Source organism: Amblyomma mixtum, chromosome 9 (assembly GCF_055824585.1).
Source record: "Amblyomma mixtum isolate Tamu chromosome 9, ASM5582458v1, whole genome shotgun sequence".
NCBI lineage: Eukaryota > Metazoa > Arthropoda > Arachnida > Ixodida > Ixodidae > Amblyomma > Amblyomma mixtum.
Window position 1 is genome coordinate 42,553,329 of NC_143020.1, and position 17,017 is coordinate 42,570,345.

The 17,017-nt window shown below is 44.2% G+C and overlaps 1 protein-coding gene across 1 annotated transcript in view; it reads right to left on the reverse strand.

Moving 5' to 3' along the window:
• LOC149328854 (uncharacterized) overlaps window positions 1-16,455 on the reverse strand; it is a 56,866-nt gene extending 40,411 nt beyond the window's left edge. The window contains exons 1-2 of the mRNA XM_089559112.1: window positions 16,360-16,455; window positions 5,872-5,972 (exon numbers count right to left, since the gene is read on the reverse strand). Of these exons, the coding sequence (XP_089415238.1) occupies window positions 5,872-5,972; window positions 16,360-16,455 (197 nt within the window). The remainder of the gene's footprint in view (window positions 1-5,871; window positions 5,973-16,359) is intronic.
• Between the last annotated feature and the right edge of the window lie 562 nt (window positions 16,456-17,017).

Here is a 17,017-nt window from a genome sequence, read left to right on the forward strand (position 1 = left end):
GCACGCAGCGGCTGGAATATACGAGTTTTAGTGCTGCTGTTGTGGAGGCAACAACTTCTAGAGTACCAAGTCAAGCAGCCGAGTGCGAGAAACTGTCCACAAAATTCAAAGTAGCATAATTATATTGGATGTAAGCGTCGCACAGTGATGTAGAGGTTAACTGCGACACAAACAGTTTCGATAAATTCACTATTAATGCAAGCACTAAGCATGGAAGATAAGTGTTTCAAATAGTCATCGTATATTTTGAACCGTACTAGGAATGCGCCGAGTATCAAAACAACAAAAAATGCCCGAAGCGCTTCGTTCAGTTTTGCATCGTGTTTTTTTTACGTTGAGTGGATATCTACTACAGCTCCAAAAATCGAATACAACCTAGCCCCAGTTGTCGCGTTGTTGTTCATCATACAGATGTAGCTCCCGAAAGAAAACAATTTGTGGTTTGCAGTGAAATTTAAGCGCAAATGCAGGAAGTTTACTAATGTTTTCATTAATGGCAGCAGAAAAAGTGCTCTATTTATATTGTAGGGTAGCGGTGACACCGGTCCAGAGAGCATGAAGACAGCGAAAATGGCTTGTAAACAAAGCACTTCATTTGGGCTTACTTTTAAACGCCAAGAACAGAATAAGCCTTTGGTTGTGTAGCAGCATGAGTGCTGGGCGGTCGTCGAACCGAATGCCCGCCGCTATCCGCCGTTCCGATTTTAGAGTTGATGGCGGACTTTCGAGATAAAAGATTCAAAGTTACCAGAACATTCCCCAAAACCGTAGAAGCGGCTCCGTTTGGATGCGATCAATCGAGATAAATCTTGTCGCTTCTTGGATCACAAACAAAGCAATAAAGCGGCGCGTCGGCAGCTTTGAAGAATCAGCAAACAAACACAACAAAGATTCGGGACATTCTTCCGCTATCACAAAAAACATTGACCCGATGATTTAAAGCATGAGGCGAGTAGAAAGAAATAAAACAAATTGAGCAAAAACAAACAGCAAGTGTGGAAATACAGCATCGCTTAGCGCGAATAATAGGGCATTAGAGGGACGACATGGACAACTTCTGTCCGTAGCCGGCGTCCCTTTGATGCAGCAATTTCGCCCGGGACGACTTCATAGTCCAGTTCACCTAGCCGATGAAGAACATGTACGGTCTGAAAGAGCGGTGTAAAAGCTTTTCACTAACTTCGCGGCTGCGAATGGGCGTCCGAATCTAGACTCTGTCTCCTGGCGTGCCTTCCGCGTTGCGTCTTCATAAGTTCTAGCGTCTCGTGTCGCTCCACTGCTCGTCTTTGATCCGTAATCGGGCAAGTCGCCGACCTTCTACGGCGCTTTGAAGGTAGGAGGCGACATGGGCGTTATCTTCTTCAGGAACGTCGGACAGCATGGCGTCTAGCGTAGCCGTAGCCTCTCTGCCATGGACGAGCCTAAAAGGCGTCATTTGGGTGGCCTCACGCTCTGCGGTTTTCTAGGCGAAGACGATATAAGGCAGGATGGTGTCTCAGGTCTTCTGTTCGGCATCGACATACATGGCGAGCATATCGGAGATTGGTTTGTTTATGCCCTTGGCCAGTCCGTTTGTCTGCGGGTGGCATGCAGTTGTACTCCGGTGGCTGGTTTGGCTGTAACGCAGGCTGGCTGTTCCTCTGTCCGTGATGAGCAAATCGGTGGCGCCGTGTCGCAGAACAATGCACTTATCGAAAAATTTGGCGACTTCTGCTGCTTTTCCTTTCGGTAGGGTTTTTGCCTCGGCGAAGCTGGTCAGGTAGTCGGTGGCTGTGATAATCAACTGATTTCCAGTCGTTCACTCCCGGGAAGCGCTAAGGAAGTCCGTGCCGATCTACTGAAAGGGCCTTGAGGAGGGTTAAAGGGGGGGTTCAGAAATCCTGCTGGTCGAGCGGGAGGTGTGTTTCGTCGTTGGCAATCTCGGCATGTTTTCACATAATGTGCGATATCGGCAGACAGCCGGGGCCAGTTACCGGGATGCTGCCAGAAAACTCGAGATGCCCACCCGTGGGCTTGTCATGTGAAGCCTGAAGAACTTCTTCGCGCAGACTTGCAGGCACGAGAATAATACAGTAGGCTGTTTTGCTCACTGCAATGTTCATCTTCGCGAGCACATCATTCTGTGCACTGAACGAAGACCATCCTCGCTTGAATGAGGCGGGGCTCAACCAAGCTTGCCCTACAAGTACTCGATGAGGTGTTTAAGGTCGTGGTCCGGGTGTTGCTGCTGTGCAAATCCACTGGCGCTCCAACCTAAAACGCCTCATTGCGTGGATAGTGCCACGAATCCTTTGTTTCTTTGTTTATTCTTCAAAGCTGCCGGCGCACCGCTTTATCACATTGGAAACCAAGAAGCAACCAGATTTATCTCGATTGATCTCATCCATGTGGAGCCGCATCTATGTTGTTCCAGAATGTTCTGGTATATTCGTACTTTTAATCTCGAATGTTTGCTATCAGCTTAAAATTCAGCACAGTCGAGAGCAGCGGACATTCCGTATGACGACCGCCGAGCAGGCTTGTTGCAATCCCATCGGCGACTGATACAGTTGTTTGCGAGCGCAAGTCAGCCCACATAGAGATTTGTTTGCAAGCAATTTTCGGTGTCTTCGTGCTTTCAGGACTGCTGTCACCACTACGTAAAATCTGGTGGAGGCGCTGTCGTATGTCGTTGTGGCCCTCACTCCCTGGGAGCCGACAAAGAATACCAAACTGTCAAGAAGAAGCAGATCACGACAAAGCCGCAGAAATCGTCCCAATCGAAGACGAAGTGCGAAGCACCCGTCGTCTTCAGAGGCGTTCACACGAATACAGACTGCCACTGGACCGCCCACGAGCAAAAAAAGACTCCTCAATTACGACGTCAACCATGGCTACGATTGCAGCCTGGATTATTTTGAGCAGGTCCTGACTGCCAACCACGTTCAACGGTTCACCGGGCGAAGATCTTGATGAATGAACAAGCAAATACTACACAGGTTCGCGGCATTATTATTAGGTATGACTGACAGGCTTTAGTTTCGTAATAGGTACCGAATCCGGACTGCAGTATGGCAGTCTTGAAATTGGCAAATCAACTCCCTCCTACTCTGATGTGCCTTGAAGACAGGGCATTGGCAGTGAGGGTACAGCCCCTCCGTGGATTTTGAATCTCAGCCGAAAGGTGTTTCCGTCTATTCAATATTTTCTGCATGCCACATGCCGCATTTGAGGAGGTATAACGCTTTAATGCCATCAGATTTGAAGCCTCCTAGAAGTTTATGAAAGAGGAAGCTTTCTTACGAACAGCTCTGAAGGCATTGATCACCGTAATTTGATTATAAAGAGGTTTATGGCATGGTGCCCAACCGGAGACTTGATCAACGTTTCACTTCGAGGCTGTTACGACATATTGTTACGGCTATAATCTCACAGCCGGGGTTTTCTAGCTGCTTCAACAGGCCAGCGGCGAGAGGTTCAGCCGCGGTAGCTTGAATCGGCGAGCGGGTATTACCGTCCGACGGGGCACAACACTCTCAACTTCATCTTCTTTCGTTCTCCGCCTTGCCCTTCCTGCGTTTCTCTAAGCCCACAACAATATTATATACTTTTTTTTTCCTGCAACACGAGACACTCGATCGTTCGGATAGTAAGCGCTCCTTTTTGTTACGGCCCAGGAGAATGTTCTATGGCTTTCTGAGACTAGCATTAACATCGGTGCTGAAGGGAATAGCTTATTCGGAAAATCGAGTGCACAAACTTGTGATTAATGCTGGAATGACACACTTATTTTGCAGCTTCTTTTATGGCTCCACCGATGACTGGCTGAGAGTAGAACTAGCTAAAAAAATACACGCAGAGTGTCTGAGAGAAGCGAACTCCTGTTCACACGTGCTCAAATCTGTATGCTGCCCGTCTGTACGCTGCACCTTATTTGCACTGTTATACGTGCATAGTATCAAAATGCAATTCCTGATGACGATCTATAAGCCTCCTAACAACTTTCGTGACAGGCTGGTTTTCAAGATTTTGAGCATGAAATTGCGAAAGCTAATCGTAGAGGTGCAATAGTTGTGAAAAAAAAAAGAGTCAAGATGTCAGCACTAAAAAAATTAGCACATATTTTCGTACCTTGTCGGTTTCGGTTTTTGAGCGTTTAGCGTCCCGAAGCAACTGAGTATATGAGGGACGCCATAGTGAAGGGCTCCGGAAATTATAACTACCTGCAGCTCTTTAACCCGCAGTGATATCACATATTACACGGGTCTCTAGCATCTGGCCTTCACAGAAATTTGACCACCGCTGCAGGGATCTAACCCCCTTCTTTCGGGTCAGCAGCCAAGTGGCATAACCAATGAAGCATCACGGCGACGCAATTTGTGTAGCCTGTATTTACATTGGCATCATATGAGAAATTAGTAATCTGCTAACCTCCTTAAATATACGTGTAATTGTACATGTTGGTAGTTCTTAATCTTTGTTTAAAATTATTTTAGATTAGTTTAGTTCATGGGGGTTTAAATACCGACTCAGTCTATGAGGGACGCTATAGTGAAATGCTGCGGAAATTTCGACCGCCTCGGGTTTTTGTTTAACATGCGCTGACATCATACAGTACACGGGCCTCTAGAATTTCGCCGCCATCGAAATTTTACCTCCGCGGTTTGGTTAAAGACGCAAAACAAATGCGGACACAAGGATAGTCCGCCCCATCTAGCTTCCTTGAGTCCGTGTGTTTCGCGCCTTTAGCCAAAGGGGTATTAACCTCTTATAAAAAACGTTTTCGAGAATGGCATTCAATTTATAGGCAGAATAAAGACCCCTTTTACTGCCAATTGTTTTGCCCTTTGTTTGTTTACATGGGCCACCACTCAAATTCATTGATTTAAAATTCCAAGCTGAGCACTCTTTCAAGGGTAATGCGTCAGTCTTTCCTTCAGAGTGTGAATTTCTGCTACCAATAACAACCATCCTGCTCCGATCTTAATGAGGTATGTCATGGATCAAAATTTTAATGAAATTATTCAGTTTTTCAATGCTAATCCCTGAGGTTACTACTCATGCATGTATATGCACACGAAAGATGATTTTGTTGCAACTAAAAATAAATACAAATGTTAAAGACCGAAAAGATGACAACACATGTGTGCTTTTTACAAGACGTTCTGGCTGGAACGACATCGTTTTTCGGGCTGCTTGAATCGCAATAGGCTGGTCCGTCGGCCGGCCTTAGTAAAATAAACACTGGTATATTTTTCATTTGTTGGTTACATATCGTTTTTTTATTTATGCATATTATTGTGCTGAAGACGGCATTCGAAATGCGAGCCTTTGTTGTTATAAAGTCGACAGAGAGGCGCCTAAAAACATACCAAGGCTTTACTGATGTTTTGACTGGGGAGCATTCTTCGCAGGAGCAGATAATTGTTACAGACAAGTATTACAGAGGTCATAAAGAGGCTACTGCAATGCACCCAAGTCAGAACCGAAAAAGGAATGCAAGAGAAGACGGTAACGTAAAAAAAAAGATGAAAGAAAATTAGATGTGTACATATTTTAAAGCGTAAAACTTTACAAAAATTTTAAGCATTTCAGCGTTTTAAACTCTCCTGGTAACGGTGAAAACAATCAAAAATTTGTTCAAGCTGTCCTCTGCGGACACATCTACCTCAGGAAAGATTGTACAGTGCTTACGACAAAAAGCGACAGTTAACACGATAGAGGCGTACACGGGAAGCAGACACGGCGGTCTGTCGCGGCCACATCGGGCAGAATTGATAAAAACCTTTATGAGCACTTTGCCAATTACGACATCCTAGTAATGTTCAACTGATAACCATTAATCCGCACGGCAGGCCTTTATAGAAATCTCTTGCAGTCAGTGCAACTTACTCTTTGACAGGACAATAGAAGAACACACGCCAGGTGTAACCGTTGTATATAGGTCTGAGTAGGTCCTCCGTTACGACTTCCGGCTTACCAACGTAGCCAGACTGGAGTGGATGCAAGGAAAAAAACAACCACACAGGATGATTATATTTAGCTGCATTGAGCAACGGCGCTCACACATCTCTGCAATTCGCGAAATACTGCGAAAGTGCTTCGGTTACATATAATGAGAAACACAGACATATTTGGACTAGCCGATCAAACCCCATATTTTTTGTTGCATGCACGTTTCGAGAGAAAATAATACATATGTAACTGCCTTGTTTAGGAAACTTATTTACGCTTGTTGAAGAGTGACGCCAGAAAGTTTTGTTAGGGACACTGTAATTTTCAAATCCGTATGTCGCGAGTGTGCGACACTGGAGAGATATCCAAAATTGCGCACTAAGGCAGGTCTTTGTGATATAGCATATTAAGAGCTTGTCCAGAAAAATAATATTACGCAAAACATTCTCTGAGCAAAACTACAGGAGCACATTGCGTATTTACCAAATGAGTGTGGCTACTGTAACACAACCCTTCCTTACTCTAACATGGCAAAGTTGTTTGCAGCCATTTTTTTCATTTTGTTGCACTCAAAAGCAACTTTCTCAGCCCCAAAGCACTTTAATGCTGGCGTCATGAAGGCTACCATTTGCTTTGGCCACACTTTGTGATTTCTCACTGAGAATACCTTTTTATCGGAAGCAAGGCTAAATTGCTTTCTTCCTAATGTCATGACATCACTTTATCCACACCTTACGTTTAGTTATGTTCATTCCAAATTGGTCATCCTCTGCGCTCTGCATGCATATGTAGCTACCAGATTGTGTACTTTCAGAATGAAGTCCATCGCATCGCATTGGTAACGGTGTTAATAAATAGAGAAAAACATGACAGAGAAAACAAATAATAAACAAGGAATGCAGTTCCTAATAAACAAACAGCCGTAATGGGAATATGAACGCCATCTATGAACGCCATGATGATGATATGAGCACTAGCTACGAAAAGAAACTTTGTAATGCCGATTTAAAGTTCTCAATTTCAGATATGCTTGTTAGTGATGCTGGTAGGTTATTCCAGTCATTGCTTGTCCGAGGAATAAACGAGTATGAATATCCAAGCCTATTTGAGTGTGGAATATCTACCTTTTTGCTGTGGTCACGGCGAGTTGAAATGTATGACGGTGGTTGAACCCAAAGATAGCGCAAGGTTGTGTTATGTTGGTATATTTTATGAAAGAGAGACAGACGAGATAGCTTTCTTGGGGTCGATAAAAGTGGTTGTTGTAAGTAGGTTTCCATATTAGTAACACTAGCGGTCCTTTGGTAGTTGTTTAAGATAAACCGGGCTGAGCAATTTTGTATTGCCTCAAGAGAATGTATGAGTGTTAAGTGACCGGGATCCCAGACAGATGACGCGTATTCAAGTTGTGGACGAATGTAAGTTGTGTACAATAATAATTTTAATGATGATGGTGCAAGGCGGAAATTACGGCGCATATATCCAAAGGTGCTACTGGCTTTAGAAGTGATATAATTGACATGCGATTTCCAAGATAGATTATTGGTAATGAGAACTCCCAGATTCCGGTATGATGTCACCGATTCTAATGAGACGTTATTAAGCATATATGGAGGACTTAAGTGGTTAGTGCGAGATACCCTCATTGATTTGCATTTGTTAATATTTAATTGCATGCACCATGTATTACACCATTCCACAATATTATTGAGGTCATTCTGAATTAATAAAGCATTGAAGCATCAGTTAGTTCACGCTATAAAATACAGTCGTCTGCAAAAAGACAAATTTTGGAAGGAACGTGAGAAGGTAAGTCATTGATGTCAATCAGGAATCAGAGAGGATCTACAACCGACCCTTGCGGAACGCCGGATTGAACTGGGGCCGAGGGTGAGTTCACTTCATTAGTGGTTACACACTGAACGCGAGATGTGAGGAAAGCATTAATCCAGTCAATTATTGTAGGGTCTATGTTTAGGAAGCTTAGTTTATGAAGAAGTAGTGTATGATAACTTTTTCAAAAGCTTTGGAGAAATCGAGGAATATGCAATCAATTGAAAAACCACAGTCTAGATAGGCGTGCAAATCATTAGTGAAGGAGACTAGCTGAGTTTCACAAGATAAATTTTTACGGAACCCATGCTGCACACTAGAAAAAAACTTATCTGCAATAAAGTTCACTAGACGCGTGTATATAATGTGTTCCATAATTTTACACGGTACGGAAGTAAGGGAAATGGATCTGTAGTTGAGCGGATTATGTGTTGGACGTGACTTGTGGATGGGGATTACTTTTCCAGTTTTCCAATCATGAGGTATACTGCCAGAGTTATACGACTGAGAAAAATGCACTGTAGTGTGATTTAACAGTATTCCACGGTATGTTGCAAAAATTTAACATTGATCTCGTCGACTCCACAAGATAATTTGGGTTTTAATTTGTTTATTATGGCTTTGATGCTAGTTGCTTCAAATATTATGGGTTTCATGAGGTGATAATTGGTAGCATTTATAGCTGGCATCTGATTGGTAAGCACAGGGATAAAAATGACTGAACGAATGTGTCGTTAAGTACTTTGGAACAAAGGCGAGGCGGTACTGATTCCCCGGAACTTGTGAGTAGTGATAAGCCGTCCTTATTAGTACTTCCTCGTATAACATTCCAAAAACGTTTTGGATTAGTCTTTAATAACTGTGGAAGAGTAGTGTTCAAAAATGAAAATTTAGCTGACCTTAAGGAAGTATTTTAAGACTTTGCCGCTTTTTTGTACGCTAGCCAAGCTGTCGATTTTGAAGACTGTTTAGCAGAACGGAATAAACGCTTTTTTTTTGTTGGGTAACCTGTTAAAGTATGTGTTATACCAAGGGGCTTTACTGCTGCTGTAGGCGGTTCTAAGGGGGACGTGTCGGCTGATTAATTCTGAAATTTTTTCTTTGAACATGCGCCAGTTAGTTTCTTTGGGCTGATCCTGACAGAGCGGGAAAAAAACATCTAAAAATGAGCAGAGTTCACTGTTCATGGTGGTGTAATCAGCTTTGTTATAATCACGAAATTTTCTTTTCTGTCGGTTAATTTTTCTTTGAGTCACAGTTAGCGTGAAGTGTAAGATATCATGATCGCTCAGCCCAGGGAGGTGTGAAACCGCGGATAAGTTATCCGCTGATGACGTAAGAATAAGGTCAAGTAGTGATGATGTGGTTTGCGTTACACGTGTGGGAAGACTAACAATCTGTGATAGGCTGAAGTCTGAGCAAATGGAAAGAAACGAGTTGGATTCACCGGACGAAGGGGTAGAAAAGGGGTCGTTATGTGACCAGACAATATTCGGAAAATTGAAGTCGCCTAAGAACAAGATTTCAGCTGCAGGGAAACGGGCGATAATTTGATTTAAGGAATCGTGTAGGTTATCGCAAAATGACGTGTCCGTCGAGGGGAATCGGTAACATGCACCTAGGATTACTTTTTTAAAAGTAAGATTTTATCAGCACCTGAATGCCAGAGCCACTACAGTGAATACCACAAGAGCTGCGTCATAGGTGTGTTAGGGAGAAAAAAATCAAAATTAAATTCCTTGAATATACTTCCACGCTAACAATATTAAACAAGCTATGGAGAACCATTATTGCCATATGTGAAAAAATTGCCACTTCCTGCAGTTATTGTAAACTACAGATATGCTTGACATACCTATCATAAAACTAAATATAAACAATAATACTGAATGAAAGTTTACCGGAGCACCAATGAACAAATACTACGTTGAGGTTTTGTTGAAAATATTCAATGCTTGCCGTAATTTCATAATGAGGTCGTTAATTCAGTGAAGATCAAGAAGAAACTTCAAAGTAAACTCGTCATTTTCGTAAAATAGCTGTCTTCTCTCGGCCGTTTAAAACGTTCATTTTCACTCTTGAGAAAAACGAAACTCCCAATGTGTCTTGCTTGTGCGGCTAGTTATTACAAATTTGCTCTCCAACACCATTGCTGCCTCAATTATTTAACATATAACGCATTTCTAAAACGCAGCTGCATTCTGGACTATAAATGTTCTATTTAATTTATCGAGCAATTGTTGGGTGAACAGGAAATAAAAGATCCTCTTGCAGGCAATAACTTCCACATAAGGAGTAAGGGAGAGACCCAAAACAGGCCATTTCCCCATCCCCAACCCGATCCAGGAGGACTGGGAGGCGACCCTGCTCGGCCGCCACGACTTACAGGGCCAACAAGCCTCAGTCGGGCGCGCCCGGGCGGCGGCCACTGGGGCCCCAACCCAGGGACCTCCACCTAGTGCTTGTAAGGATCGGTCCGTTACGGGCGGATCCAGACATACCTCTTGTCCCTTCTGTATAAATGTTTTCACCATGACCTCCCAAACTGATGTTTTTATAAAGCGACCGCTCTTCGTCGTTCGCAGTTGCAGTCGTCTTTGCTGGCGCATTTACGCAAGACTAGTTCACATCTGAAACGGCGCCTTCAACCTCCGCCTTCGCATTTGTAAGTAGAGCCAATTAAGCGGTGCAGGCCGGGTAAGTCTACAAATGGTAAGGTGTCGCCGGAGCTTTCTATCTGTCGCCGCAAACGATCGATCCTTCTTGTTGTTTTAAGGCCTTGCCCATTGAGTGGCGTGGCAGAATGTGTCACCATGGGCTGTGGACAGGAAGGGTGGACAGATTGTGTTTTCGTCATCCAGTAAGAATATATGATTTTTAATTTTTAGTAATAATTATTAATAATACTCAATTTATGTACCCAATAAATTCTTAACTGATCTAAAAATGATTGAATTTAATGTTTAAATGACTCAAATATTAAATCAAGTAATTAAATAATACGGCAATATTTTTGCTAGATGCTTCTAGTAATTCACGAGACTGGTTAATTGCAGGTGATTTCTTCGGAATCCATAACGAAACAATAATGATGAAATAAATTGATCAGTTATTAAAACAAATGATTTTAATTACGCAATGAATTAATAATAATAATTAATTATTGGTTACTGATGTGTCATAAATTAGTTTATTGTCATTTAGTAATCAATTGATTTGAATAATCAGATATATTTAAACAATTACCATTAATTATTAATTACATTACCTCTTAAGAGAGGGGGTGACCGAAGTCGAAATGCTTCCGTATTTCCGCTCGTAAGGGCACTTAAGTGCACCTTTAATGCTCTTCAGTTTGCTTCTCCAACACGCCTACATCATTGCATTAACCGTCATCTGCATTATACAAATCTTTCCAGCTGCGTATAATATGTTGGCAAAGCAAACGCCTTTGAGTAAATGCGTCTTGTGACGGAAGCCCACGACCCAAACAAGTCGCTTCCCAGTCTTTAGGCTTCTGCCGCTCCGCTTCAGTGATGGCTCAAACTGCCCAGCAATGAAACAATTCAAAGAGGAAGTCAACACAACTTGCGTGCGACAATGCGAACCATTTATGCTTACATCACGGCGCCATCTGCTGGGCGAGGTCGTTCAGTGCGAGTGCTGCTTCAGTGGGTGCAGCATGATGGCGCTATGACATGCTAACCAAGAAGTAAATTTATCGAAAATGTACTTTTCTAGTTGGTTAACATTGACATGTGTAATTTACATGATCGTAACTGCTCATTTACACTTCTAAGAAAACTGCATTGACTAGATGCGCCTCTATTCAGCTGCTAATGTCAAACTAGTGAAGGACATTGACATCACACCCTACAGTATCCTTTTTTTGCCGGTGGAGAAAAACTGTTTCATGCCGTATGATCTATTTATGTTGCTGGGGCTATTTAGTCTCTGCAAGAGCGCTTGATGGACCACCACGCTGAATCATCATGGTCGTCGAAATCTTCGTTTCGTGAACGACGCGCTTTGGTGCTGGGCGTATATCCTGCCCGGCAAAAGCCGCCTATTTGACTTCCCTATTTGGATGCACACGTGTGCTTTCCAGACTTTTGATGTTTTGGAAGGTGGGGTCATGCAGGTGTATGATGGCGTGGAGTTTTGTGGCGTATGCGTGCTTAGATTTCTCTTTTCGGTATTGTTTTAATAGAGTTTTAGTATAGCGTTAGCGTGATAGCGGACCTAAGGGAAATTACGTTAGCGTGCCGCAAGCAACTTATCCCCACAGACAGTTTTAGTATAGCGTTTTGAAAACGTTAAACGCCATCTGCTTGACATGGATGCGAATGGTCCTTCTAAAATGGTAAACTTGCCAAATAAACTTGCCAAATTATAATATTTCCGAGTTTTTTATACGAATTATTAGTGCAGTGTTCATTTTCGTCTGCAAAATGACCCCAAAATTACAATAAAATGAAATAAAAACGTAAAACAGTGGCGCCATCTAGTAAAGGCAATGTTAACTACAAGGCGTTGGAGCAAGAATATTTGCCATCACATGACGTCTAATGTTCAAAAAACTTATGTAAATTTAATATAAACTCTTTTTACATAATTTAAGTCCATAAAACATCGCGAAAAACCTCCAAATCTATTTTTGTCTCGTTCCAGACGTTTTTGCTAGGTTTCTGCTGCGTTTTGGGCAGTTGCAGACGGTAGCATTGCAGCTTGAGTTTCCATTAGGCTTGCACGCTCCAGAACCGAGAGCGTATCTCAAAAACTGGGCTGAATTGCAGCTTAAACTTTGTCGTCGAAGCAAGGTAAGTCATAGCGAAAACCAACAACACCAGTAGTTGCCGGTAAACATGCCGACCGGAATCACAAGAGCTGCTGAATCGGCTCAAGCGGGCGGCTGTCGCTTGAAAGGACGCCGCCATGTTTCCACGCTAAGGGCGCAAAAGCCGCAACTGCCGCAACGCTAAATTCTGAAAATTGCGTGCGTACGCTAACGCTATTTCCCCGTTAGCGTTCTGCGCATGCGCACTCTGGACCCGCTATTCCGCTATGCACGCAATTACGCAAAGCCCGCAATACTAAAACTCTCTAATATAACAGAAGAAATAAAAAACCCTCGTGACGGGCTGAAGCCCTTCCTTTCTCACACGCCGTAGACCCGGGTTCGATTCTTGCATAGGCCATGTTATCTTATTTTTCTACATTGACAGTTCGTGCATTTTTGCATAATGGATTGAGTTAAGGACTGGGCTAGGAATCAGGGTTTGACTTGTAGGATTATGAATTGGATTATGGATTCGCTTGTTGGGTGGTTATGGATTGTATTTTGGATTAGGTAAGGATTGGTGAAAGCGTGACACATGCTGACTACGCCACTCGAACCAAGAAAGTCTTTTGTTTTAATAATCTTCGGACACTGCACGCGATGTTCAAATTCTCGCGTTTGCGCGCCTATCTGGCCGTGTTGGCTGGGTCGACAAAATCTCACCGCCACCTGGCGATATGTAGAGACCACTGCGCCACATTGCTTGGCTTAATGTGAATGGTTAAATGGCGTTTTGCTGCAGCATTATGCAGTGCAATATGCAAGGATACTACGATGTATACAAATGTCAGCAGTGTTTCAGGTTCTCTTTCGGTGCTCCTTCGAATGCCCGCAAAACTCTTATTAAGAACGAATGCAAAGGTAGATGGCATGTGTAAGAGGGCCGGCCCTATTAATTACTTTGACTTCTGGGCGGATTATTCTCAACGGTTTTGCGAAATTTCGCCCAAACTCCTTCAAGCTTCTTAATCACCTTCGTAATCAAAAATACGAAGAATCCTGGATGTTAAAGAAGGTTCGAAACAAGGTATTCGTACCGCACGAGAGGTCTTTACGGATGTGGGTTATGCACCAAGAAAATATCTAGTAAGACTATAAATGATTAACTTAGCCGCCAACATTAGAAGATCTTTGGAACAATTTTTCTACTACAGTTACCCTGCAGAATAATTTTGGAAGCACTGAAGTACGCGTGATCCAAGAGTTTTGAAGTTGTTCCCATTCTTGTACAAAATCCGTGTTACCCTATTTCGGCTTTAGAATTCGGCCTCCTCCGCACTATTATGCGTGAAACACGGTCACAACTCCTGCAAGACTGATCAATGGTGTGCAGCAATTGTTCCGGGCGGTGTTGCTTAGACATGGCCAGCGGAAAAGAAAAGCAGAGCTGTCGTTACTTTGCGGACCTTGTACACCGCGGTTCGATGCAACGGGTTGCACGCTCCAAGCGCGCATCATTCGTGTTTTTCGGATGCGTCGGGTGCATCCGAGTCCAGCACCACCGCACATGTCCGACAAGTCCTTCTCCTCCAGCGCGGTGAGCATGCGTGCGATCCGGCAAGAGGCTATATAAAGGCCGTCGAGCAATGTTGGCAGAAGAGCAATGCGGGAGCGCTGGCCGCCCACTTCTGGTTCCTGCGGCGCGGACCAGCTGGCGGCGAGACGTTCATGGATTGCGTTCGGCGGGAGCGGCGTCCTTCTCGGCTACAGCAAGCTACGGACTGAAGCTCTACCTGGCGTGAGTGGCGCAAATGTAGTCGCGTAGTCTGTTGCAGCGCCGTGTTTCTTTGGAGCGTAGCTTTCAGCATTCTCCCTATGTTGCGGAGCTCGGACGCCACTGATTTGTTCAAGATGATTTGTTCAGGACGAGTGCGATTGCAAGAATCGCTGCCCAACTCCTCCATGACAGCATTTACTCCAGAGAAATGCTTCTGGCCCTGTACGGAACGAGAGGGCATGTTGAAGCACCTGGGGCTTCCCCTCTTTCAATCTGTAGCCCCCCGCCCCCTACCGCTGACGGAGTCGTGGGTAGAATACGCCAACCCCCTCCAGCTGACGGGGTCGTCGGTATGGCCGATTCCCTCCCTTCATAGGGGTTCGTGGGCCAATGTATAGGCCAACGAATGACACATCGGAAGCACTGACAACATCGTATATTGTAGTCTAATAGAACAACGCAGAAATAAACAAGAAAACAAATTCACTCCCACCCAGATCCAAGAAATGAGCAGCATTTCGGCTAGCTGAATGACGCAGTGGCGTCCGAGCTCCGGAACGGAAGGGCAATTCTAAAAGATACACGCGGAAGAAACAAGACGCTCCAACAAACTACACGACGACAAGCGCGCCTCAGCACTACAGAAATCCCGCTGCCGCCAGCATTGCAGCCACTCACAACAGGTACTGCTGCAACGTGCCTGTGGCGAGTCGAGGCAGGGTAAGACGCTGTTCCCGCCGAACGGTAACCTTGAACGTATCGCTGGCGGCTGGTCCGCGCCGTCGGAACCACGAAGTGCGAGGTCAGAGCTTCCGCGCAAACCTCTAGCGTGGGTTACTCGCTCGTGCTTTATCTAGCAGCTTGCCAGATCGCACGCTTGTTCACCGGTATGGCGGAGAACTTGCCGGACACGTGTGGTGGTGCTGCACTCGGATGCACCCGCCCGCATCCAAAAAAACACAGAATGGCGCGGGCTTGGCACGTGACCCTGTAGAGGCGACTCATGGGGGGTCAGGCCACGCAAGTTTTACGCGTTTTCTGGCACCGCCTACATTCTAAGCACTTCCGTAACATTCCGAAAAAAAAAATAGTTCGCAGATATGCACCGACGAACACACGTTATCGCTCTCAGCCAGTTCGAAAACTAATCGTATGATCGAAACACAGAGCTAGTGCGAAAAACACTGCAATGTGGGAGAGTTAATATGCATTCAATTTTCGCGAAGAGCGCGAACGAAGCCAGGACACAAAATGAAGAAGCAGCGCGTGCTTCCGTCTCTGTGGACACCCCGTCTTCGTTCGCCCTGTTGGCACAAACAGAGGCCACACAAGGCTGCAAAGAACCAGAAATGTGCCAGATTGAAATAAGCACTGCACTTCCCGAGTGTGCATGCAGGCTAACTTCACTAAATAAATTCGTGGATCATTATTATTCATGCGAAAGCTCTTCTTGTCTCACGAGCGGCGTGTAGAGGACCTGTTTGTAGCGCATGTACGCACGAAAATGACCATTCGAAAAAAAGATTGGCCCTCCTTGCGGTTTAAGCCAAGGCCCGTTAGGTGCAAGGCGGGCACGCGACGTATGCCCAATAAAGGCTCGTTCATTGCGGTGTGTTAATGGGGCACGAAGTGAACGCGTTGTGGTGAGTACGACAGTAAAGTGTGTTAGGGATGAGTACTGATGTTAGACAACGATGACTAGTAAAAAAGCTGGAGACGTCATCCAAGGGTTACGTAATAATTATCACGTGACAACGATGGCTCTCAAAGAAAAGTTGTTGGCGTACAAATGCAAATGCATTCACGTTTCTAGAATGCAGCACACTTCCGTGCCCTCCGAATTTTAATCGGATATTTTGGGAGATTGTCCGCGAGCGTTGCGTTCGGCTGGCTGAGTAACCTGCACTCAAGGATGATTTATTTTGTTGCTTTAGTTAAATGTAATTCTAGCACGTTGCTCCTGCGACACATGAACATTCTCGTGTTCCACTCACTCTTTTATCTCTCGAATTTGAGTCTTGTTCTGGCCACTCACCGGATAATTGATGTGAAGTCCTTTGCATTCCCGTACATACATCCACTTGTTGAAAACGTTATTGGGCATAGGGTTAGTCGGCTCATACACAGTCATGGCGTGCTTATGAGCTTGAATTCGGCCTTCCTGGAAATGAAAAATTCCACGCTGTTATCTTTTCGTTATAACGCCATCTTAACCTTCGTTTCTGTGTGCTGCGGACGGCTAAGCCAGCAGCCACGGAATACTAGCACCTTCAACATCATTGCGAGATTGGGGCATAAGCATCTTCCTTAGGGAGAAACGCTTTACAACTGAGAAGTGCACATCTCATTTAAGGCATTCTCTTCAACGAGCGGCTAATTTTAAAAACTGGTTATTATAAACTCGTTGATTTGCGCGACTGTTCAGCACTTACAAATAAGAGCCGGTTGATGTGCGCAAGAAGAGAATCTAAGAAAGCTTTGAGGCCTACAAGCAGATAGTGCTTGCAAAAAAAAAAACAAATTAGTGGAGGTGTTAGAATAAGTTTGGTGATATGTGAGCAAAAATTATTTCTTTTTTGCAGTTAATGGCGACAGATAAAGGGATTTTTTATTCAATCTATAGAAATTGCGCTACAAGCGCTTTATCTGCAGTGAAAGATAAACGAAGAAAGTTGTAACTGCATTAAACGAAG